This window comes from Lytechinus variegatus, chromosome 17 (genome assembly GCF_018143015.1).
Source record: "Lytechinus variegatus isolate NC3 chromosome 17, Lvar_3.0, whole genome shotgun sequence".
Lineage (NCBI taxonomy): Eukaryota > Metazoa > Echinodermata > Echinoidea > Temnopleuroida > Toxopneustidae > Lytechinus > Lytechinus variegatus.
In genome coordinates, this window is record NC_054756.1 from 30,010,745 (window position 1) to 30,037,546 (window position 26,802).

General features: G+C 36.2%; 1 protein-coding gene across 2 annotated transcripts in view; it reads right to left on the reverse strand.

Annotated features, from left to right (window-relative positions):
* The window catches only part of LOC121430941 (sodium-coupled monocarboxylate transporter 1-like), a 65,883-nt gene extending 51,039 nt beyond the window's left edge, over positions 1 to 14,844 (reverse strand). The window contains exon 1 of one of the 2 annotated variants that reach the window (XM_041628377.1): positions 14,166 to 14,844. In XM_041628377.1, coding sequence (XP_041484311.1) covers positions 14,166 to 14,522 — 357 coding nt within the window. In that variant the 5' untranslated portion in view covers positions 14,523 to 14,844. Of the gene's footprint in view, positions 1 to 5,548; positions 5,906 to 14,165 lie in introns of those variants that run through there. The other variant, XM_041628378.1, reaches the window with a different exon arrangement.
* Between the last annotated feature and the right edge of the window lie 11,958 nt (positions 14,845 to 26,802).

A 26,802-nucleotide genomic window follows, 5' to 3' on the forward strand; every position in this document is an offset into this window, starting at 1 on the left:
ATTTTTTTCTCGTAATTTTACATTTTATTCATACTTCACGCCTTAAAATATTGGACTCTGAACGATAAATGTATTTACACAGCTTCGATAAATCTTGTAGTTGTGGTTTAGCTCCAAGGAGCAACGCTAATATGTTTTAAAAGGTTTGGGTAATGGGTAAGTGGAAGAGAGAGATTCACGGGGTGAGATAAAGGCCGTGGTAGAGGGAAGAGGTAAGGAGCTCTGTTAAGTCCTTATCAATCAGAAGGACCATTGCCCCTAAATTCTTGCTTATTTATGAAAAATCTTTTAATAAGTAGTCATTCAGGACAATACAATTAAGTAACCTCAATACATACAATTGGGAGCAATATGTTATAATTTTTTCATGACAAGTGTTCACAGCATTTTTACGAGCTGAAAAACTTCAGGTTTTGTGTGAAGTTATATTTTAGGGAATTAATTGATGATTTCCAAACACAAACAATGAATGAATGAAACTTTGTGTAAATTATGGGGCTAAAATGTTATGATTTTTTAATAAAATGTATATCTACATGATATATGTCACAACTGTCACTTTTTTTGCTTTTTTTGGTCACAATTTTTTTTTCTAAAGAAATGCGGTTCTACTTTTTCAAACCCATCTGCATTTCATGAAACCATATGGTTTGTCTTATTTTCCAGATTTTTTTTACAACTTGAAAAAAGTAAGGAGTTTACTGTATTTAAAAAATAGTGATCATCAAGGGAAGTCCAAATAGATGATCATGATGATTGATATGTATTTTTTTACATCTTATAATAATTCCACATTAGCATGCAAGAGGAAGTCATCTTTCAGGCTAGGTTGAAATAATTATAAAAGTTTTCTTTTCATGCTCAATGAAAAGAAATTAACCTGCTCTGATCAGTGAAAATCACCAGTTAAGCTGAAGGGATTCACAAAAGAATAAGCCTACATGAAATCAATTAAAATGTTTAGAATCACCTATTTCATGTTCTATGGAGATAAACAAAGTACTTTTTCAGTTCACTTTATGTTAAATCATTTAAATGAAAGTAAATATGCCTACTATTTATGGTTTCTGAATCCAAATCCTGCAATTAAATGCAGTATTATACTGTGTTTCGTACGGGACATGTCCCGTACGACACAGCGTGTGTCGTACGGGACAACTTTTAATAGGACAATAATTGAAAAATGAAGGGCAGTAATTAGATCCTTATGGAATAAATCGATCACCCACGGGTCAAACAAAGAGAAACTGATTTTATGAAATTGCATCATCAAAAATAAAATTGTAGGAAAAACTTTTGCATTGTCATGTGTCGTACGGGACATTGCCAAAAATAGGTTCGGAAAAATCAGGGCTGCCCCTATTATGGATCATGAAAATGTTGTAGATATTATTTGGAACCATCAATGATCTTTTATTCTATTGACCTGCGATATTTTCAATCTTCTCTTGCTTTGCAAATAATTGTTTCAGGCAGAATTTGTACTTGACTATTCAATGAGCAAAATTATTGAAAATTTAAAATTCCATTGTTCTCCCCCCAAAAAACTATATCTGTCTTCACTTTTGGTTAAAACTCATAATTTTCATAAAATTTAGGTATCATAGTAAAATATTACACTACTTATGACTTATTGAAAGCATGTTGAAATTTATGATATTTTTGAAGTTCTAGTGTGGAATCGCCCTGTTAGACCTAAAAACATGTCATAAAACGGAATTGTCTTTTCATGTTTTCTCTTGCAAATTGTGCAAAACCTTTTATTTTTAGTCCAAATAACATCTATATCATCCTAAATCTCATACTTTGTACTTTCTTACAATGATACTCTTCAGTGGTGTGCCCCCCCCCCATCGGCAAAAGAAAATAATGGGGGAAAACGAGATAAATAAGGATAAAGGAAGAGAAATAGTGGGAAAGAATAAATCATTGTACATTATGTTCAATATATATTTTATCTTATATTACATAAGAAATATTTTTATAACTTTATGAAATATAATTTGCTCAGGGCCCGTGTGCTCATCGTTCCTTGTGCTTGCATTGTCTGCTTAATGAGATATCATGTTGTACTAAAACATCACGTTTTCAAGTTAATATACACCAAATATATTTTCTCACACGAGTTATAGCTTTATGTTTCTTTTTCATTACTTAAAGTGCACTGCTCCCTTTTAAGGTCTGAATAGAAAACATTTCCAGTCCGTGCTTTGCGCTCGCATCATTTGGTTAATTAAATAAATATGGTGTTAGTGAATTCCTTCAAACAAACCTTAGAATGTCCCTCTTCAAGTCTGAATTTCCTAAATTATCAGCTCGCGCTTCGCGCTTGCAATATTTGATTAGTGAGATACGTATGAAGTGACTCAAATTTTTTTTCTGATAGCCCCCCAGTGCCGTGACCCAAGGTCCGCCACTGTCACTCTTGATATGTGGCACTTTGGAAATGGGTCAGGATCAAGCTTTTCCCGTCAAGATACAAGACGAAATTTCTGAGTAACATGCATGAAATCCAGAGTTCTGATTGGCTGGATAATGTTTCAAAACGACGTGCCCGGGTAATTTGAAAAGATTACCACATTGTGAGTGTGACCTTAGATAGGCCTGAAGCAGGAAACCGTTGGAATTTGGGTGTGCGTATTGTCTCTTTGACCAATCAGAGAGTAGTTTTCTTGTTTTCAAGCTGCAAAATGTACGTGGCCTATTAAAGGTAGATCCCGACCCATTTATAACACCTCTTCTTATACAATCTTTATCATATTAAAGCTTAGGTCTTCAGCTTTATTATGATCTAAAAATCATTTGGGCTCAAACAGAAATAAAGTGTAAAAATAACAGCTTTTGACAGGTTAAAATAATCATTATTTAGCGTGTTTTAGATCAAAAGTTTCACCAACATTGCACATTGTTTAATACATTCAAACACATCATGACCCTAAAGAATGATTCTTTTTCACTATGGTACCAAAATTATGAAATGTGATATATATTCAGAGCAGCAATAACTGAATTAAAAGAGGTGTTTTTGTCGGCACCCAGCTCATTGAATATGCAAAACCTTTCTTGTCATGAATATCACTGGAATAAATTAATGAAGCTACTTTTTGAGGACCTGTCGACCGACTGTGTTATCCTTATGAGCATTTTATTGGGAACCTTACAAATACTTTCAGACTTAATGCAACACACATCATGCATGAATGGTGCCTGATTAGTTTGGCTTGCTGACACTTATGAATTGATATCTCGCTAAAGGTGAAAACACGTCTGAAGAATTTACTTCTTCTCATTTGGGTAGAATGAAAAAAAAGTAGCAGTTCTTGTTGTGTTTTCTTATACACTCTTCCTTGAAACAGCATGCATGCAATAATCAACTGCTCGTATAAAACATGTTGAGATAACACATTTAGGCTCGCATAGAAGTGTTGTCATCGTGTCTGATTCTTGAAACTCTAAGTAGCTCAAGGTGCGCTAATTTGTAAATGTTTCATTTCGTGTAAATGCTAATAATCAACGACAAGTTTTAGCTAAGACTGACTCATTTGGACTCATTCTAAAAGCTATTCTCCTCTCTCTACAAAGTCAAATATTTTTTTTTCAGCTCATTATAATAACTTCCCCTACAAAAAAGTTGGCATAAAATTTTTTCTTAATCGAAAATTTGAATGCCAAAATTTTTCTACTTCTCAACTTAAATGTTTACAAAATCACTTTACGTGATTTAGTTACAGTTTGATGTATCCCAAACGCAATGCCAGTTCATGCTCGCATGACCAAAAAAATGGGGGGGGGGGGGGGATGCAAGAAAATACTGAATTTGTGAATGCATCTTTTCTGCAAATGCTTGACTCCAAATCAATAAACTATCTAGATAGTGCTCGTTCCAAAATAAAAAGCTGTGAAGATGATAATGATAATAAAAATAATACAATATTTAACATTATATCGCTTGATATAAGTTTCTAATCGCTGCATACTATTGCTTCTGCTTTAGCACGGCTACTCGACCAAAGAGGAGTGCTCGGGCATGCAAGGAATTCCTTCCTCCCGGGTACCCATTTACTACACCTGGGTGGAGAGTGGCAAACGAAGGTAAACGCCTTGTCAAAGGACGTAGGTGCTGCTGTGGAATATGAACCTCGGACCTATAGTGATTCAAAGACCGGATAGCCACTGAGCCTTTAAACATATAATATCATGTAGGCCTATCACCAATGTGAGATAGTTTGGTTTGATTAATGTAAACTTGTTTATATAGCTCTTATTACTTACTTTATCAGCGCACACGTGCGTTTCGTTTCAAGAAATAAATTTCTGACTGGCACCAAATCACCTCCTAGGGGTTGATTACTAGATTGTTATATCAAGGAGACCAAATCCATAATTTTGTTTTAAATCTTACTTTTTTCTCAAGATTTTTGAACTAAACTGTAGGCTGTACGTATATTATCTCTCATTACTTAGCGTCGTTAATGGTCTCAATGAATTCCTTGGGTATTATTATGCATTATATCAAAATTTAATCTTCAAATGGATTTTCTCAACATATTTCTTCTGATCCTTTCATATGGCTTAAGAGAATGGTGACGATATTTGTAAATTTGAAAAAAAAGTTGTATACAAAAATATTATTAGTGCAGCAATTGGGTATAACGCAAAGTATATGATTTGATCAGTATATCACGTGATCCTGATTCTATGATGGTCAAACATCAAAAGGTGGAGGAATATAGGAAACATCTCTGACGGTCCACATCTCATCAGGGCCTATATCAAATTAAATAATTCATTTAGTAAGGGTCAAGTTTCAACCTAGCATATCATTGATTTTAATCAAAAGAGATAATTACATTAAGCATAACGCTGAAAATTTGAACGAAAATCGTATGAGATTCTAAGAAAGTATTATCTTTTATTATTCCGCTTATTTTCATAACAAAGTTAGATGTACATCCTTGTCGGTATTCAAATGTTTGACCAGATAACGTCAGTAATACACTTTTTTATTTTGTATTTTTATTACGTGGAATGTGCAATTTTCTAATTTTCTCCTCATTGTAATGTGCAACACAGTTTGATTCCTCAATGGAAGTGTAAATTTGCCATTGTTGTAACCTATGGTAATTTGCTGAACAGTAATGTAAAGCCTATCCTTATTGTCAAATCTTAAAAAAAGAATGTTGTATAATTCATACGATACATTTACATTCCATCTGGACTCCAAGAATCTCCAAAGAAGTGGCGGGATCAGTTAAGAGAGAGAGATAGGATTCAAAAGGTTGGCATGGTTGGTTGAGTGTATGATATTATCGACTCTTTCATTTCCTTATCACTGATTTGCGCATAGAACTGTTTGTGAAAAAAAGATGCAAAATTCTGATATGTCAAATTTCTTATTTTACGTCCAAGTCTGGTGAAATTTCCAGCGTCGTGATCGTTTGAGTTTTATCTCTTTATTCAAATCAAGTTTTTGTTTGGTTGGCCTAAGCCTTTGGGAAATAGATTATGTGGTAGACTAGATCAGGTTGTCTCAATTCCCTGATCTTACCTCGTTCGCACTGGTGATACTCAAACGGAAGAAAACAGGCATAAAGAGAGCAGCAATCAGACCTGATCCTATGTAGGCAAAAGAGAATAGCCAGAACATTGAGCCATAGAGGTACATCTCGGAGGGGGTCCCAAGGACTGTGATTGCAGAGATGAAGCTCGCGATCAATGACATGGATACAGGGAATGGACTCATATTACGATCAGCCAGTAAGAATTCTTTGGTAGTTGATTGTTTGGTTCCAGTACAACCATAGAATATACCTATCCCGGTTGAGATGCCCAAGGATATGGCCAGAACCACATAGTCCCAAGCAGCAAATGTCCCAACATCGTACATGTCGTCTACTTTGGGAAGTTCAATGTAGAAGAAAACTTTTCCGTCTTCGACTTGTAAGGTAGTTTCCCCCCGATTAAAGACACGGACGTCTTGTTCCACGGCCAAAGACAATACTGCATATAAATGGGAGTTTGTTCAAAGCTTGTTTGCTAAACAAGTTGTTGTCGTTGTTGTTTGGATTGAACAGGCGTTTCCATCGGTTAGATGACTTTTGACATGCGAAGTGAGAGGGCGCATAATAAAGATTGTAATCAACATTGTAATTACCTAATAATGACTTGATTTGAAACTATAGAGTGTTTAAAACGTAGTACAAAGTGCAAACGCGTAGCCAGTGGGGGAGAGAGTTCGGGAGTCCCCTTAAATTTCCAAAAGCAAGAAGAAAAAAAAGGGGGAAAACAAAATATTATAATTCGTATGAAAAACATACACACTCTTACAGATATTGGCTAAAAATGACCCATGAGAGTAGTTATGTGTCTCATCAAACATTGGGATTTTTTCTTTCTTTCTTTTTTTTTTTTTTTTTTTTTTTTTGGGGGGGGGGCATTTTTATTTGTCCAGTGTGATGAAAATTGTGCCCGTTCTAGAGTAATTACTGCTTACAGGACAATTTCAAATCCTTCCCACATTGGGTAAAATACTGCCCAAATTGGTTGGACACGTAATTACCCTCGTGCTGGTTAAAATTTTACCCAATATTTTTTTTACAGTGTAGTGTAGTCAGGAATAAAACTAGGTATCATGAGTGCAGTAAGAACAATCACAAACAATCATTTCTTCTAGATTGCTGTTGGTTACATATACTACAAAATATAAAATACCTAGAATATTAAACATGAACATTGAACGATATTACATTACTCATGTGATGAAACGGATAGGCGTATTTACAGTGCGTTGTATCATTCACTTATTTGATACCTTTCTCATACATATTTGATATTTTTCACTTCCTAGTATGTTGATCTGGATTTCGGGTCTTTGATCATGATTATTCTTTGCCTTTCCTATTTCGGGCACAAAGATAAAAAGTATTTTGTTCCATCGATGTACCATTCTTTGTATAGATATGGATTGTATTTTCTGCACAGAAATGATTACAGTGATTTAGGTTACATATGACTAACTGATATTTTGAAAGAAATTAACATATTCCATCTCTGCCAACACATTTGTGCGAGATAAAATAGTGATTACTTTATCGTTATATACAGATTAAATCCAACTTAATATGTTGCTATCAAACAAGACTGAAAGGGTTAAACAAATCGAATTGATAAGAACATACCACGTGATAACAATAAATTCGCTGTACACACTGACTTGGTTTGCGTACGTATTACGTAATTATAATTATGTGCATGTAGAATTTGAGATATGCTTTATGTACTGCCTAGTTCATTTTAAAAAGCTCGTGCTTCACGCTCGCATATTTTGCGTAATGAAACACGCAATCCCGACCTTTCGTTTGAGGACGCGGACGCTTATTTACAACGGTAGTTGACTTTGGAAGGGACTTTTTGGGCCCGTCATCATGGTCGTAAAACTCAGTCCTGCAATGCAAATTGTGTGACATGAGATTTTTTTTTCGTTTCGCATCTGCGACGGAAACATTCAATATGCGTTTCGTGTGCAAAATTCTGGTTGCTACTATGGTAACAGCGATTTATCCGATTGAGGACGACTTTCCAAAGCCACATTTGACTCCTCCTAGAGCTCGAGAGGCCGCCCGGGGGGCCCACTTCCATTGATTAGTGGATACCAGTAGCGACCACCCGTAAAAGGGGACAGAGTGGGCAGGTACGTTACGTATATAGGCCTATGTAACGTTATAAGTGTGTCAAAACGATGTTTAAAATGCTGAAAAAAAGGGATATATATTCAATACTTGTAGGGTTTCACAAGCCAAATACTTGTTAAGAGATGCATTTTCATAATCTGGAAAAGAATTGCTTCCCTTGTTTAGCATGTTTAGGGTACTTTTCGAAACCCCATGGTCGTACCTGGTATCCAATCATCAATGTCAGTGGTCCCCCCGGAATTTGAATCTAATCCCCATTTCTGGGGAATGTAAAACATAATGCCCCTCACATCGTGTGCGAGAGGCATATCGTTTGTGTATAAGGAGTAAACAAAAGAAACAAAGAAACAAAAGAAACAAAAGGAAACGAGTTCAAAGGTATCGCATGATGTGTACATATCAACGCATGCGAAATGTTCGGCTGGAGAGGTTGATCTTATCCATGAAATCAATTGCCAGTGATCCACCAATAATCCACATTAAATGTGATATCGATTCGATGGACTGTAATGATCTATATTTAAGCCTTCATTCAGTAAGTTTTTCCTCACTCAATATGTTCTCGATTTGTTTGAAAAACCACTTTCTTATCCATGTCATAAATCTATTTTAGGTCCTGCATTTTGAATATCTCCAGCCATCAGTCGTAATATACGTGCATGTATGTGGTATGGGTGTCGCGGAAAGGGACTTTGCACACGAAAAGCAGATTTGTAGGGCCTGTAACCCCCCTGTTACACAAAGCTTAGCATTGATCGTAGAGCAGTTTTCTACGTTTGATTATATTGACTGTAATGCACAATCAATCTTAAAAATCAAGTGTATGATTAAGCGTTAACTTTTGTGTTAGGGGACCCTAATGCTAGCGTCCGTGATGATTGCGAAAGGTCCCAATTATGTCGAGAAGAGCGCTTCATGAAAGGACTTGACGGTCGTTTATCCGACAGTTCAAGAAGAACAGTACTTCTCAGCCAATCAGAATCAAGGAGAGATGTCAGACCTGACAACTTAATTGTCGAACAAAAATGTTGGTGACATGCTCCTCATGTCGCGATTTTTTTCTGTCAGTACTTGTGTGCCCGACGCGAGAGGGAAGTATACCGTAGCAGTAAACTTTTAATGAATAAATCTATGGGAATGACGATATCATAGGATACATTTAGCCAGACTACGCCTCATGAATATTCATGGATACATGTAACGTGATGATAAAGGTAATTTTCGACCCATCGGCCAGTTCGATTGGTGTGGCTCAATCGGTATGGTGATCCTGCAGGCTAGTCCACGGACGGGGGTTCGAGTCTCGCCTAGGACGATTAAAAAAATGATAATAGCAATAAAAATTGAAGTTAGGGTCTGAAAAAATACAATCCCAACATTTGTAGCCTGATCCAAAGCCTCCAAAACAGCCGGCCGCAAAAGAAATGACGGGGGAAAATCACGTTCAAGTCAATGTACACTGTATTAAACAGTATTTGTACACCTTCACATTTTTAAGCAAATTAAAGAAAAACTACTGAAAATAGGTCCGCCAAAAGTGACTGCATTGTAGAATATGCATGTGCCTTTTTAGCCTAAATGAATTTCCCCCCGAAATTGCATAATTGTATATTTTCAATATTTTGTTCATTTTCACCCTCAAACAACTATTTGTACACTTTCCATTTTGAGTACATTTTCACTGTTTAGTGATCCCAAATACTCTTTTTAAGGATAATTTATCATATAAAGGGGATTGATCTGCATATTGTTTAGCAGGAGGAATACCTTCTTAAGTTCCTGTCATAACAAAAGATCCAAAACACCATTATTTCACTATTCAACCCTGGCTTAACCTTATTGATACAGAAACATACCGGAAACAGCAATATCACTTGAAGTCAATGTGTATAACTTGACTTCCTTCACCAAAATACGTCATTTCATACACTCCTAATGACATTTAGAGTTTGTGACCATTCACTACACTAACTGAAAGGATCGGTTGTAGTTTTTCAACATGGTTAAGACTTGTGAAATACCTGAGCTTTGAGGGAAAAAGTTGTGAAGTTCCCCAAAGATGGAGTTTCTGTACACAAGACTTGCCAAGAAGTGCAGTATATCATCCATAAATTCAAGAAGACGAGGTAGAGTTGAAAATCAGAATGGAAGAGGGCTACAACATCAAGGACAAATAGGTACATAAATGACAGAGTGATCAAAGACCAGAAGATGTCTGCACAGCAACCTATAGGTTGAAGCAAGTACAGGCACTTAGGTTTCCACCCAAACCATCAGGAATCGACTGAGAGAACGCGGACTGCATGGCAGGATTTCCCGGAAGAAGCCATTCATTAATGAAAAGAACAAACTGAAATGCTTAAACCTCGCCAGGGAACATACTGGCAAGCCTGTTAGATTCTGGAAAACGGTACTTTGGTCTGGCAAGTTCAAAGTACCATTTTATCTGAATGGTAACATCGTATCCCTAAGAAACACCGCAGGGATATCGTATGACTTCCGTGCAGAAATCGCATGATTAACTCTTAAATATCACGGCCACACTGATTAACTTTTAAATATCACGGCCACACTGCCTCTCCATGGTTTGTCCTGTACGATGACGAACACATGAAATCGATGATACCGTAACATGCATTATAACAATAGCACGCTATGGCTTGGAATCTAACCCTCGTCCCTCAGTTTAAAAGACAAGATTCATAACCACTAGACCACGAGTACCAGCCAGCCAAAACAAATTAAGAAAATTCAGGAAACAGAAAGTTCATATTTTTATCATGCCAATTAAACTCTTTCTCAATTAATTTGTATGAAAATACTCACATTTGGTGATTAATAGCGAAGTCACATTTCCCCTACGGTCTCCGTACGGCGAGTTAAAAAAAAACGCCGTTTAACATTTCTTTTTTTCACCCATCAGAAAATACCTGGAACTGACAAACTTCGAGGCGGTCTGAAACCACCTAGTGTCATATTCCAGAAATACCCGAATGACCATGTCTTATGCCGTTTGGTCCAACATCATTTCGTTCAACAGTCACTTCGTACAATACACTGTAGTTTTCTATTGTGCTAATTTAGCACTTGAGGAGCCTCTATAGTGACTGCACTCCGGATTGCTGACTTAAAGGACAAGTCAACCCCAACAAAAAGTTGAAAAATCCAACCAGAATAACACTGAAAATTTCATCATAATCGGATGTAAAATAAGAAAGTTATGACATTTTTAAGCTTCGCTTAATTTCACAAAACAGTTATATTCACATCCTGGTCTGTATGCAAATGAGGAGACCGATGACATCATCCACTCACTATTTCTTTTGTATTTTATTATATGAAAAATGAAATATTCTAATTTTCTCCTCATTGTCAAGTGAAACAATGATGTATTCCTCGCTGAACATGTGGAATTAGCATTGTTTAATAATATATGGTTCAGTGAAGTAGGCAGGGTGACCAGACGTCCCGTATTTCCCGGGATTGTCCCGTATTTTGCTTCTTTGTCCCGGCGTCCCGACAAACCCTTCCCGGGACGCCTATTTGTCCCGTATTTCAAAATTTTGAACAAAATATAATTAAATATAATTAAAACATTTGAAAGTGACGAATTTTCATCAAGAAACCAGCTGATGACGAAGCACCAATACAAATATTGATACATGTAAACTTTTGCTAAGTTCTGCGGTGATTTTCTTGGTTTTCTTGCCAGCCCTCTGGCCTCCTGCCTAAGCGTGGTATGTAGGCTACTATAGCTAGGCATGTAGGATCCGAGCAGATTCTCAATGGGGCAAACGGTCCCTCGCATGATAAACAGTTTTTTCCACTAAAATCAAAATAATCACAAAATCGGCGGTAATTTTTTACAATTACATTATGGATCCTCAGATTACTGATTTGGTGATGTAATCGGTTGAGCAAGTTATTGAGTTTTCACAACTAGATCTAGTTGTTTCAGCTCGCCTTTTGAGTTTTGTGATCGGTGCGAACTTATAATTAATGGGATGGGAGAGATGCCTGTGTATGATGCCACGATGTTTCATATAATTTTTAAGATTGACAATGTTTCACTATTAAATTTTATTCTTTGTCTAAAACATTCCATTTCTTTTGATATTGAAAAAAAAACACCAGATATGATTAGCATTTTTGTTAGATGATTGGATTTTTTGTTTGAAGTTTTTTTCTTCTTTCTTTCTTTTCTATCCTTCTTTCTTCATCCTTCTATCCTTCCTGTTAGCCTTTTTTTGTTCCATCTACCTGTATTTCTGATTTTTCTTTCCTGATCCTTTCTCTCTCTGTTCATTTTTCTTTCTTTCCTACTTTTTTTTAATTTCCCTTTTTATTTCCTTCATTTTTCTTTCCTGACACTTTTCTTTGCTTACTTCTCACTTCCTCTCCTTTTTTCGTTCGTTCTTTCTCTCCACCTATTATTTTCTTTTTTCTTCCATTCTCCCTTCATTCTTTCCTCCCTCTCTTTCATCTTTTCTTTTATTCTTTCCTTCATTTTTCCTTAACCCTTTTCCCTTATTCTTTCTTTAACTCCCTCCCTTCTTTCCTGTTTTTCTTCTTTCTTTGTTTCTTTGAAGGAAACATTTTTGTCTACTTTCTTTTTCTCTTTTCTCCTTTTTTTTCTTTCACACATTTATTCATGTTCCCTTCCTTTCTTTTTTTCTTTCCTTATACATTTCAACGAATAAAGGAAACCTTTTTTTCTCTCTTTTACTTTCTAACATTTAGTTTGTTTTTCCCCTTAATTTTCCCCTTCATTTTTGTCTTTTTTTCTTCTCAATTCATCTCTTTTCTGTCGTCTTTTCATTTTCTCCTTCATTCTTTCGTTCTCCCTCCTAATTCTTTATAATTTTTTTCACAAGTCTAATAGTGTGTAGCCTTTATTTGTTGATCTTTTATTAAGACCTGGCTCGGTCGATCCGCTCATGTAGCGTAATTTGTCGATTGTCCCGTATTTCATTTTGTGAAATCTGGTCACCCTGGAAGTAGGTCCTTATTTTCAAATCTGTAAAGAATTAGATATTGTATAATTCGAACAATAAAAAACAAAAGAAATAGTGAGTGAGGGACATCATCGACTGACTCATTTGCATTATGACTGAGTTGTGCATATCACTATTTTGTGAAAAATAAGCGAAACTTTAAAATGCCATATCTTTCTTATTTTACATCAGATTTTGATAAAATTTCAGCATTATGCTAGTTTGATTTTTCTCTATTTATTCAAATCAACATTTATCTGGGGTGGACTTGACCTTTAGTAATTCAGATTTGAACTAGAAAATCAGCACTCCGCAGTGCAGTCGCTATACATACTCTGTAAATGCTATAGTTAGGTTAAGAGCCACATCGTCTATGAAAGAGCATTTACGTCCAATTGGTATTAGACCACGTGGATCTTTAATAGACCAACTAGTAATTAGACTGGTAAGCACAGGGGTTTAGCCGATGTGGTTTATAAAAGAGACCAACTGATATGATCTTCTTGTGGTATTTTGTATACTTTAATGTATTGAATGAGTACAGACAACTGAGCGAATGGTCCTAGAATGTACCGTCAATGTCCCATACATTTTGGTATATTTACTTCAAAGGTCAGTTGCCAAAATGTATCGTATTATAGTTGCGGCACATATTTAGTAACAATTACATTTTGGCAAATTACCCATATCTGCCGTAACAGGCCCAAGAATGGATCCTTGAGGGACACCTCAAAGTAACAATTTATGACTTTTATTCCTCTTCAAGGCCTTACCACGTATACGTTTATGCACTAATTATTGGATGAGCAATAGTATCGAAGGCCTTGAACAGGTAAAAAATAAAATTTTCCTTTGTATGACAATGATTATCAGTAGCGCAAGCGACATGATACATGTAAATAAATTGCAGAATCGTAGATGTATAGTGGAATGGTATTATCTGAAACCAAATAGATAATCTGCCAAAACATTGCTGCTTTAAAAAAAAAACAGTCTCGCCATAGTACCATTGTAAAGACAAAGTCTAGGCGATCGTTTGTTTTTCAATATCAGAGTGTTTGTATAATGTGGAGGTTACGTAACCACGTGGTCTAAGGCTCCTTGATAGACATTGAAAGTCCGGGGTTCGATCCCCGGCCACGGAACCTATGCCGATGATCAAGGCATTTGATCGACAGTGCTTTTTCTAATCCTACATTCATATAAATGCTACCCTTGATAAATAAATAAAAAAGTAAATATGCATATGTTTTTCGCCACACAATATACTGTGATTGTCACCAATCACCATCAACACCATATTCATCATCATTGTCATCATCACCACCATCAACTTCATCATCATCATCATCATCATCACCACCACTATCATCATCATCATCCCAATCAATTACCATCGATATCAAGAACATTCCTCACCTAATCTTCTTTCTTGCGAATGTTCGAATAGCCTGAAACAGTGAAAGCAAAGACAACTCACCTCATTCGCACTTTTCGCGCCAATTTTGTAAAAGATCGGGATGAAGAACGATCCTGTCGCAAAACCAACAAACAAATAGGCAAAGCTGTACAACCAGTACATGGTACCATAGATGTAGGTTTCAGCAGGTGTTCCTAGGACTGTGATTGCTGATATAAAGCTTGCTACCAAGGACAATGAGACAGGAATAGGATTCATATTACGATCCGCCATCAAGAATTCTTCGGTGGTTGATTGACGGCCACCAGCACAAGCGTGGTACACACCTATCCCAGACGATATGGCCAATGATATCGCCAGGATCACATAGTCCCAAGCACCAAAGGTGGTGTTGATAAGATACGCGCTCTCGGCCATTCTCTCTTTGATAATCGAGATAGGTATTAAGTTAAGACTGGAATCCTGGTATATCGAACTGTGGCGAAGTAGCTCCTCTATGAACACAACTTGGCAATTGTAATCGTCAAACTGATTCCCCGGCTCAGAGTTCCTTACTTATATTCATTTGCGAAACTTTTATACCATGATGAAGGTAAACATGAAGTTTTATGACAGAACGTGTCAAGAGTAATTGAACCGTAATTGCCAAGGTAATAAAAAAGTGATCGCGGTGCTATAACACGTATGAAATAATGTAGCGTCATCAATTATTTCACGACGATACAAGTTGGAAACGAGTTGTGCAAGTTATTTTGGGCTCGGGGGTTCGACACGCGAGCCGTGCAGATCATCCCGGCAATTTTATGCTGTGTAAACGCGATCAGCGTGATCCGCCAAAATCGTAGGTTTCAACCCGCGAGCCTTTTCAGACTCGCTTATTATTTTGTGTGTGAACAGAAAACCATGTCGAGCTCGCATGACCTAGGTCAAACACGGCATATATTTGTTACGTCTATTCTTCTTCCGTTCTCGCGGACCATGTCGAACTCGCCTTTTTTTTGTTTCAGTATAAACGCGATCACAGTTGCCCTCTTCTCGGCGTTCGGCCCTGCTTGAGGATTCAACACTCGAGTGGTGCACACCCTGGTACAGACATGACGGCAGTTCTTTGGTGAAACAAACTTCTGTCAAGTCATACTGGTCAATAGACTACAAATCTATTACGTAATAACCAATGATATATCATCGGTAGGTTTGAAGTCGATGTCATTGGTTTGTCTGGATTGGGGACATGGTATGTGCTATGTCAATTTATTGTGGGGCTGGGGAAACCGTTCTGATTTAAAAAAAAATCAACTTTTAAAAAACCAAGGAAGAGCTTTTTAAACATTCAACTGGTTTACAAACATGTCGAGAGAATATGGACAAGAATTTTGGATTGACTGAGGGAGAATATATTTTCTGAAACTATAAGGGAAAGATGAAGACGGGAAAGAGATATAGAGGGGGTGGAAAGGAGGATATAAAGCGAGGATAGGGCAAATGGCCGGTTATATTCTTTTCACATAAAATATGCCCCTATCTGGTGCACAGGAAGCTGATTTCATTGTGTCACTTCGAATTTTTTCATCCACCATACAGACTATAGATAATTTCAGAAAATTACAAATGCGAATAACTAATTTGGAATCATCATTCCGGGCATGGTGGCTCAGTGTTAGAGCGTCCGCCTCATGAACGGGAGGTCATGGGTTCGATCCCTGGCCGAGTCATACCAAAGACTTATAAAAATGGGACCATCTGCCATCTTGCTTGGCACTCAGCATTTAACTGGAGAAGGGTAATAATAACATGTTATGCAGGGCCCGCTGGAAGATCAGTCTTATAATTGAAGTGGCTAACCTGGGTAAATAAAACATTATTATTTTAAAGCACTCTCAGTGAAATACGCAATTGTATTTGCAGAAAAAGTGGTATCCACCCCATTCCCCCAAAGAGTCTGTCTTGGGTGTGACCAGTACTGCATAAAAAGAACTCTCCTGCCTATTTCTTATTTTTAAAGTGGTTATTATGATAATACTTGCTGTAAGGAGGGGTATAATTAAGGATCGTTTAAAGATTAAATTTCTGTCGATTAAATCGGCAGAAACTATCTCATTCTTTTTGTACAAGCCGTTTTGCTATATTTGCTCGCTGACACTATAGTTTTACAAAATCTGACCTAGCAAAATACGTTATGTGCAATCATTTATGTCTCTGATATCGTGAATGAATGTCACAATACGATTTATATCTTCTCTAATTTAAGCATTCAGCCAGCCCCGAAATACTGTTAATGTTTTTCCCTTGTATGGACCTACAAAGATCTGCTGACAAGTTAAAAAACTTTTAAATCTCTGCTTAAAACACATTTATTTGCTCCTTGAAATTTTTTCTCTTTATATATTTTTTTGTGTAACTATAGGTTAAAATATTCATGTTTAGTTCTCTTTCGTAAGTTGTTTCTTTGTTATAGGGTTTAGCTTAGGCCTGGTGTTTTTAGAGCCCTTGTGAGTTATGTACCTGCCGGATTGCCTTCTAGCCAAGTTCCTTAAACTGCGGGTAAACAGGGCATTAAGATCAGGCACCAGTCCCCGTAGATATATTTTAAGTGCTGTTTATTGTAATTTCATTATTATTATTAGTTATCTCTGTAAAGCACTTTGATCATATTTTTGTTAACATGGTTAAAGCGCTGTATAAGTACCTGTTATGTATGTATGTAAATTAGTACTTAAACGATAATTTACAAGACATCGATACGGGACTTTTGGGGACCTTTTTCTCAGCATTTATGGTCTAAATAGGTAAACAGTTCTAACACTTTTTTGTGATTAGTCGAGAAGAAAAAGTGTGCAACTGTTGTTCTGTTAAGTGTCGGAAATGAAAACATGTTAGTGGCAACTAACATTAACATTGGTGACAACTTTCAGGAAAACTTCCATGGCCGAACAAACATGACAAACATGGGCAGAGGAGTCGATAATGGGGAGGAGGCAGGGGGCAATTATCCCAATAAGAGTATTGGGGTCAAATAAATATATTTTACCCCTATAATTTTGATAACTTGAAAAAAGTATCATATGCAAATATATGCTTTAAAAGCAACATAAAAAATTGTGTCGGCAAAAAGTCTGTATTATAATTTTGCGCGCAGGGTGCACCCGGAATTTTAGACATTTTTTTTCTTTTCTGCCCTCAACTGATCCAAAATATTGATAGACACCATAAACCAAGAGTCCGAGTGCATCCCGTGAAATTTCCTCCTACCTCCCCCTATGAAAAATTGACTACCCCAAATGGAAAATTGAAACGGTTTGTCAACGAGATTATTTTTCAAAGCGATTCGCTTCCGCCCCCCGCAAAGAAGAACAAAAACTACAGGCTCTCGAAAATACAAAAAATGTGGTCTTTCCAAAGTACAATGTTGCGATGATAAAGTGAGATTTATTTCCGCCCAACTCATATCGAGGACATTTGATGGCTAAGCATATAGGTTGTCAACGAGTAATGAGATTTTATCTAATAAAACGTCCCACTGCGCAACTAATGATAAATTTGATATGAATTTTATGTGATTATATAGTAATCCCGTATTGTACATTTTATTCTACCCTCCCTTATTTGATTTTTGTTTGTGCAAAGACATTTTTGCTTTAAGAGCTTCTTTTGTTTACAATGTTTACAAGCCATATCTTTTCAAATGATTTTGTTAATGTCTTTACAACTTGCCTTCATGAGTATTTTCTTGTTGACAACAGATTTAACACAATTTTATCGATTATGTTGTTTCCAAACTTGAGATCTTCCTCTTATACTTGGTGTGGGATGAGGGAGAAAGCAAAGTAGACGAGGCTGGTGTAGAGCAATCAGCTACTTACCAATATTCAAACACAGCATCATGAATGAGTAATTTGTATTGACAGAACATTATTAATAACTATTACCAGGGAGGTGACAGGATACTGAGGAGGCAAGACTATTTTTAATCAATATCCCTTTTCACTTGAATCACAAGGGTAATATATAGCAACACGAATCATTACTCTCTTTGTTATACACTTTTCTTTCTTCACTTCATCTTATTCCTCATTTTCTTCTGATTTCTGATTTTCCACTACATGTTAAATCATATATAGGGCGGCATGCCGGGCCCGCCTTGAGCTCCGCCATGTTCCTGACTGCGATCCGTGAAGAAGACGTTCAAAGTCCCTCGAAGGACTTTATTGTTCTTTTATAATCATGAAAACGGCAAAGAAAATATAAAAATGAAGAGTAAATACATTCAAGGTGGTATCACACTCTGCTTTTCAAACAGGTCACGTCGTTCATTTGATATTTGAAACGGATCTATGGTAGTTGTGGAATTTGCATTGTTTGGGTCTCTAAGACCGACCAATCCCGATCAATTCCGATCAGGTACGATCTGTTCGGTAAACCTCGGGAAGAAGTCGACCCGGTCTGGATTAACCCTATTGGAATCGAAAATTTAACCATGTCTACCATCATGACGATGTAAAACAATCCGAGCTAGACCAACCAGATCAAAAATATATTGATCAGGTAGTCAATCAACTTCGCATAAACAGTTTTCAGTTGGACCAGTCACACAATACCTCTTTCAAGCTTGGTTATTACATGATCGTTCCCGCAGGCTCAAATTTTAGGTAGAATAATACCGGAACACAGGCACGTGCCCCCTTTGCACGTGCTTTGAGAAGCAAAATAAAAATTTCGGGTAGGAAATATCCTTCATTTGTGGTTGAAAACTTTTTTTTTTTGCTGGTCAACTTTTTTCGAGTACGAAATCTCCTTCATTTGTGGTTGAAGACCTTTTTTTTTTGGGGGGGAGCTTGTCAAAATTTTCCTCCGAATAATTTGCACCCCCCTTTGGAAAATCCTGGATCCGCCCCTGCCGGAACATTTCAAAGTGTATGATACGATGCACCGGCGTTCAGTCAGGTGAAGTTTTGGGGACTATGGAGCCCCCCCCAAAAAAAACATATATAAAAAATCACAATCCACAGACAGGTTTAAAAGGGGGAAAGGAAATGGGCTCACTCTAGTCATCTCTAGTCATGTTGTATCAAAATCTATCACAAAATAAGATTTTTCATAATTATTAAGAAGGAAAAAAAAGACGAACAAACTGTTCGCAGCTTTTAAGAAATTTTGCCCCGTACAATGTGGCAGGTCCCTCAAATACATTTTTGGGCTCATTTCTCCATTCTTGATACGGTGTACCATTAATTATACGGTGTAACATTCATGTGGCGAGTCGACAGGATTGAATGAATGAATATATCAATCATTTTGAAACATAGTTGTTTTGTTGAAAATTACCTACCTTGAAATGAACCTTATTAAATATAATAAAAATTTGAGAAAAGGGTAAAAGGATGGAATGCGTTGTTTTTTTAAGATTGGGGGAGGGGTAGGCTTGCCATGATAACCATCATGTCAATACATAAAAAGAATCGCATATTAAACAAACGTTACGTAAAAATTATTCGTTTCTTTTTTTTTTTTTTGGGGGGGGGCTTATGTTGCAACTGTAATTTCGATCTACTCCTTTGTACCTATACATCATTTCACATTGGTTTGTTTGATGAATGTCTGTATAAACACCATGTTGAATACTGCAGTCTGATCCGAGCTTTTCACCGGGCTACAGTGGTAGCTGCTTGGTATGCTAAAAAAAACACCCTCTTTCAAACCAGTCCCGCCTACAATGTTTGCCTAAAAATGTGTTGTCTTGCCCTATGATGCACATTTCACTTTACATTGAACCTGATGAAGGAAAGAATAAATGACTATAACATTGATGTTCAGTAAGATGAAAGAGTTAATGTCCTGCTGAAAGGCGCTAGTGCTTTGACGGGAATCGAACACTGGACGTGCGCACCCAGTACTTCAAGGTCAATTCCGGAAGCACTTTCCCCGTAAACAAAAAATGACAAGCAAAATCAAAGGATGAGAGAAAAGACAAGGGGAAAAGTAAGAGAAACAAAGAAAAATAGGTCAAAGGTCATGGTCATTTCCCGAATCTTTTTCCTGTAATTTTTTTTCGACAAACAAGAAAGAAAGAAAAGAAAGGTGGTAAAGGACATTAAAATTCTATGAGGACAGGATGCTCTTCCTCTCATCACTAGTGAATCACATCACTTTATTATTGAGGAAAAAATGAAGTATCATTAATGTCAATTATAATCCATTGTCACAAAATTGTCGTGGTCATTTAATTTTTAACCGTTTTTTTTCTTTCTTATAAATAATATTTTATTTCTTCCTCATCAAATCAACCTATATACAATTTCAAATCCTATAAGTCTATAAATCTTGTTCATGTATATAAAACAAAGATATACCTTACTTTTGATTAAACTACAAAACTTTTCAATGAATGAATGAACACACATTATATCATAAGCATCAGAGCCCGTATTCCATACAGCCTTCGCTTAATTATAAGCAGTTTTTCTTCGAATATTGCTTGTCTAAGAACTTTTTCCTAACGATATTTTATCAACTTTAGGCCATTTTTGCCAAGTCAGACGGTGTAGCTCACCCAAATCTCAACGACGTCAATGGAACATGGGAACGTCACGCAACGTTTGTCACGAACGCAACAGACGCACCGTGGTAAAAGTTTTGTCATTTTATTTCGCATCATATCAAATTTAAAGATGGTTGTCGAGAAGAAAAGGAAAGACAATTCACTATAGCAGAGAAGATGGCGCTAAATGAAGAAATCAAAGCCAGAGAGAGAAGACTGAAACTAAATTTGATTTGAAATGATTTGATTTATTGTTTTCTTCTGCATCCATAACATTCGTATAATACATTTTTCATAACACAATAAACATAATATGTTAGCATTTTTGGCATGAATTATAAATAAAGAGTACTAAAAAGATAATTCCAGACGAAAATGATTAACTATATGATATTCACAATTTGCAGGAGAAGGGTTGTCATCATAAGCAGATTGCTTGAAAAAAATGACCTTTCCAAACTTATACTAATTGAATTAATTAATACATTTATAAAGCAGAATGGGCATATATTTTCAAATAGCTGAGGGTGACGGTGATATGATGATGATTCAAACGTAACATTTTAAGACACAAGACATGATTTACACGTAACATTTTAAGACATAGAGAAGGCATGTGATCTAGTTTCTCCAATGGGATATGTCATCTATGGGTTTTGCGTGTGAGAGCGTGTGTATCCGTGTCTTTTTTAAAAGTTCTATTTTCAATTCGTATTTCCGATGATAATGACAAAAATAATAACGGTATATTTACCCAGGGTAGCCAATTCAGTTTCCAAAACTGTTCTCCCAGCGGGCCCTGCAAGTTAGTATTACCCTGGCTAAGCTATAGGCTACCGTTTCAGGTGCACTGCATGCACACAGCTTCTGAGGAACCACTTTCTGCCGGTACCCACTTACCTCACCTATTCTTAGTGGTGCACAATGAAAGTGTTTATCGTTTATCCATATGTATTTTTTTACAAGCAGTGCCAAATACACGGGTTCGTCTGAATTTTACAGTCGTTTGTAAAATCTACAAAGAAAGGTTGTAGAGACACGCAAATAGAGAATCGAAAAAAAAAACAATTAAAAAAGGGCGGGGTTGAAAATTAATGTGCAGTTGACAAAACGAACATACTTCATCCACGCTGCATGTTGATTACCATGCACCCTTGTGGGGGGGGGGAGAGAAACAGGGCCAGGAGCCCCCCCCCCCCCAATTAAGCTGTATGGTTAATCTTACATTTCTCTTTGATAAATTGTGAATCTATTTCTGATATCTAGCAAATCAACAACTTGTCCTACCTCATTCGCACTGGTGATGCCAAGGCGGTAGAAGTTAGGCAGGAATAACCCGGTGACCAAACCGGCTCCAATGTAGGCGAACCCATATAGCCAGAACATTGATCCATTGCGGTAGACTTCAGCAGGAGTGCCCAAGACTGTTATAGCTGAGATGAAGCTAGCGACAAGAGACATTGCTACAGGGAAAGGGCTCATGCCCCGATCGGCCAAGAGGAATTCCTTGGTTGTTGATTGCTTACCTCCAGTACAGGCATAGAAGACCCCTATCCCAGTTGAAATACAAAGACAAGCAGAAAGAATGACATAGTCCCAGGCCTGAAAACGACCAACATTGTAGAAAGGCTCCTGATCAGCCATCTTGGATGAGTGTAGATCAAAATAGGTTGTTCCTGGTGATTGGTAAGGGCGGTTTTACAGAGTGGCACCAACCCGTGAGTGAAAATGTGAAGAACTGCTACAAAACGGAAAGTTGAACTTGTCACTACTATCGCAAGTTCAACGTGAGAATGAGGAAATGATTTCCGTTGAACTGTTCAGGTCGGGGCTACAGCTATGAGATGATGTCTTTTACTGAAATTTGATCAAAGCCTATTTCATGACCTACTGACATTTTCCAATCAACATCACAGATCGTGTTGTTTGTAATGAATAATGCAACCGTCCAAAGTTGAGAGTAACGATGTCACCTTTCAGACTCCTAGGCAACTTTCTATATTTGTTATCAACAATAAGTACGAAGGGTGTATAACATGGCTAGTAATGTAAACATTATATTTGCCTCTTCGACTATTGTCGTAGCTCCACAGAGTTTAATGATGGTAAATAGGATATGTTTTTTTTTACAACCACGATTTATTTGGGAGGCGTGTCATTATCAAGACGAGCCTACAGGTTCCAACCAAAGGACAATCATCAACACCCTAAAAGTAGAATACTAAGTCCATTCTGAATCCACTTGGGTCAAATCTTTGATCTTTTACTTCTAAAATAGGACTTGAAGACACCTTTAGGACCTTCCAGAAAAACGATGAAATATATGCAATGAACCACTCTACACAAATATCTACACGTTACAATAAGCCAGTTCGTAGTTTCTTTCTGCGCATGATCAAAAGATTCTACGCATAATCAGAGGAAGGTCATTTGTACTAAAGTGACATGGTGGTTTAAAATCTAATGAGATAAGCACCGACTTTGATGTCTTGATTATTCATATATTCTTTTGAATAGTGGTTTTCATTTACATCCACAAAAAACAACAATGCGTCCACGAACGACCGTTTGCCAAGTACATTGTGCAACTTGCTATGATATGCATTCAAAGTAGGAATGCAACAAATATCTGTATAAAGTGTTCATTGGTTTGCTATTCTAGTCACCTGGTCTATTCAATTTCTTCATCCTGCTATGTAAGGCAAGCTTACGTAATATCTCGCTTTGAAATCTGCCTATCATAATGAAAGAAATGAAAGGTCATTTGACCAAAATTGTCCATGAGGTAACTACGAACTGGTTACTATACAGGTATGGTTCATGTGTTATTATTATATATGGGACTTTCAACAATGCAACTTCAGGCAGAATGACACAGTCTGGCGTTTGCTATACATTACTATCATGTCATGATCATAGATTTCGTGTATTAATCCACATTACTCAGTCAAACCTTATGTGAATTCCATATTTTCCCCTTCGGTTTAGAATATACACCGAAAAAAATAGACAGAAAAGTTTTGAGCCTGACATAAGAATCATGGAAACCAAAATTGAGTCATCAAATCTTTCAAATTTCTCAATTCTACCCACCAAACAAATGTGTTGCTCATAGCAAAATTTAGTGTAACTTTACATGATCTTTCAATTTCTGTATCAGGCGTCTCATGAATGATGGGCAATCCTGGGCATCGAGGTGTCATCAAGCTTCGGCGGCTGAAAGGAATGACCCCAGCTGAGACTTGGCAGCTAGTCTTTGAGGGTAACCCATGAAATTTGAAAGGAAATATACAGCCTAAGACCAAGAAGCACTCAAAACAAAATCATTTCATGTCACCAACCCCAAAGAATGCCAACTCAACTTTGTCATTTTTTTTTCTTATTACACACACTATCTGATACATGAACCTGTAAAATCAGATTATTTTGCTATGGCCAAGAAATTTAGTGTGTAGAATTAAGAAATGTGAAATATTTAATGGATTAAATTTGGTATTTATATCTTAATTATTTTTATGTTCGGCTAAAAAACTTTTCAGTAACCCCTCATACTGTATAGTCTTTATTGGTCTACGATCTCTTTTTCAAGCTAGCATCGCCATCAAAACTGAAAAAAGTGACCGCCCCAAACCCCCCAACCCCAAATAATGAAATATTCATGAGGACAATTAAACTTTTTTTTTACTTCAAAGAATGCTACATTTTATCAAAAATCCATGCAGTGTACATTTGTATATCACTACGTTGTGCATAAAACTGTTTTGTGAAAAGTAATCGAAATTGGAATATGTTGTAACATTTTTGTAATTCTACATCCAATTTTGATGAAATATTTAACTTTTGGTTCGGGTAGACTTGCTTTTATTTATTAAGTGGAGGTGTAGTGGTCTAATGGTTATAACTTTCGTATTTCAATCGATTCCACTTCGATTCAATGCCATGACGTGTTTTCCTTCGGCAAGATTTTCACTAACATTGCGTTGCACTCAACCCAGGTGAGGTGAATGAGTACCTGTTAGGAATTTGTTGCTTTCAACGCAGTGGGTGTAACTAACAGCTGGTCTGCTAAAGACAGGGTAATTATGCTGCATTACTGTAGAGCGCTTTATAGAGACTTGGGATAAAGTAAGTGTTAAACACTTCACTCTTAAAAAATAAGAATGCACAACTTTCAATCAACTCTGAGCAACATACTGTCCACATAACTATTGGTTAAATCTGTCCGAATTGGGTAATAAAAGCTAATCATTGGGTAATATATTCAATTTCAATTTCAATTTCAATTTTATTTATTTCACTTCCATCAAACAAAAACAAATTGTATACCATATATATAAAACATATATATATATAAAAAATACATATATATAAATAAATAAGTATATATTTATATACATATATATATATATATATATATATATATATATATATATACATATATATATATATATATATATATATACATACTTCATATAATTATATTACACCAACATACATTACCCAATGTACAGTATATTGCCCAACATTTTAAGTGTGTATATAGTACAGCAAGTATGTATTCATTAATGATTGACTTTAACAAAGTGCCTTTTCCTTATAACAAATAAATGAAATAATAGATTAAACACATTTCCAATGACAATGTTTTATTTGGAAACTAATTGAGTGGTTTTAGAATTCAATGACAAATTCGTAAAACCATAATCTGACATAAAATGCAAAAGGCATTAAAATTCAACGAAATTTGGCATCCCAAATCCGATGCGTAGATGCAAATAAATGAATCAAAATGACATTAAACGCGCAACTTTTGAAGAAAAAACCAATCCCTATATCATTCTTAAAGGTCAAGTCCACCCCAGGAAAATGCTGACTTGAATAAATAGGGAAAATCAAACTAGCATAGTGCTGAAAATTTCATCAAAATTTGATGTAAAATAAGAAAGTTATGACATTTTAAAGTTTTGCTTATTTTTCACAAAACAGTAATATGCACAACTATGTGCGTCAGTCGATTATGTCCATCACTCACTATTTCTTTTGTTTTTTATTGTTTGAATTATACAATATTTCATTTTTTATAGATTTGACAATAAGGACCAATTTGACTGAACCATATGGTATTAAACAATGCTAATTCCACACGTTCAGGGAGGAATTAATCGTTGTATCACTTGACAATGAGGAGAAAATTAGAATCTTTCATATTTCCTTAATAAAATACAAAAGAAATAGCGAGTGGATGACATCATCAGTCTCCTCATTTGCATACAGACCAGGATGAGCATATTATATAAATGTTTTGTGAAATTAAGCGAAACTTTAAAATGTCATAACTTTCTTATTTTACATCCGATTTTGATGAAATTTTCAGTGTTATGCTTGTTGGATTTTTCTATTTTTATTCAAATCGAATTCTTGTTGGGGTGGACTTGTCCTTTAATGATCCTCCTCATATACAAGGTGTCTAAAATGGTTTATTCTAAAATAAAACAGTTATATGCACATCTTTACTATTAAAACAATTTTGATTCCACAGAGAAGCTTTTATTGTCAAATCTGCAAAAGAAGAGGAATATTTTATAAAAAAAAGTTTAAGCAAAGAAATTCAAAAGAAAAAGCGAGTTTTTCTTTTAAACAATGCACATCTAGTTGCCAAGAATGCGCATAGCATTTTCGTTAAGTTGAATGCAGGATAAAAGAGTATTGCCGATTAAAAGCCTTGTTCACGGGCAGTTTTCCATGTATTGTCAGGCGCCTTAGTTTTCCTTAGGCAAGAAATTCATTAACATTGCGCTGCACTCAACCCAGGTGAGGTGAATGAGTACCTGTTAGGAATTTGTTGCTTTCAACGCAGTGAGTGTAACAGCTGGTCTGCTAAAGCCAGGGTAATTATGCTGCATTACTGTAGAGCGCTTTATAGAGACTTGGATAAAGTAAATGTTAATCGCTACACTCTTAAGAAAAAAAAAGAACGCACAACTTTCAACCAACTCTGAGCAACATACTGACACATAACTATCAACTATTGGTTGAAATCTGTCAATATTAGGTAATAAAAACTAATAATTGGGTAATATATATATATGTATATGTATATATGCTTTTTTTCCAACATATAGATTACCGAACACAATGGATAGTTATGTTGCCCAACATTCT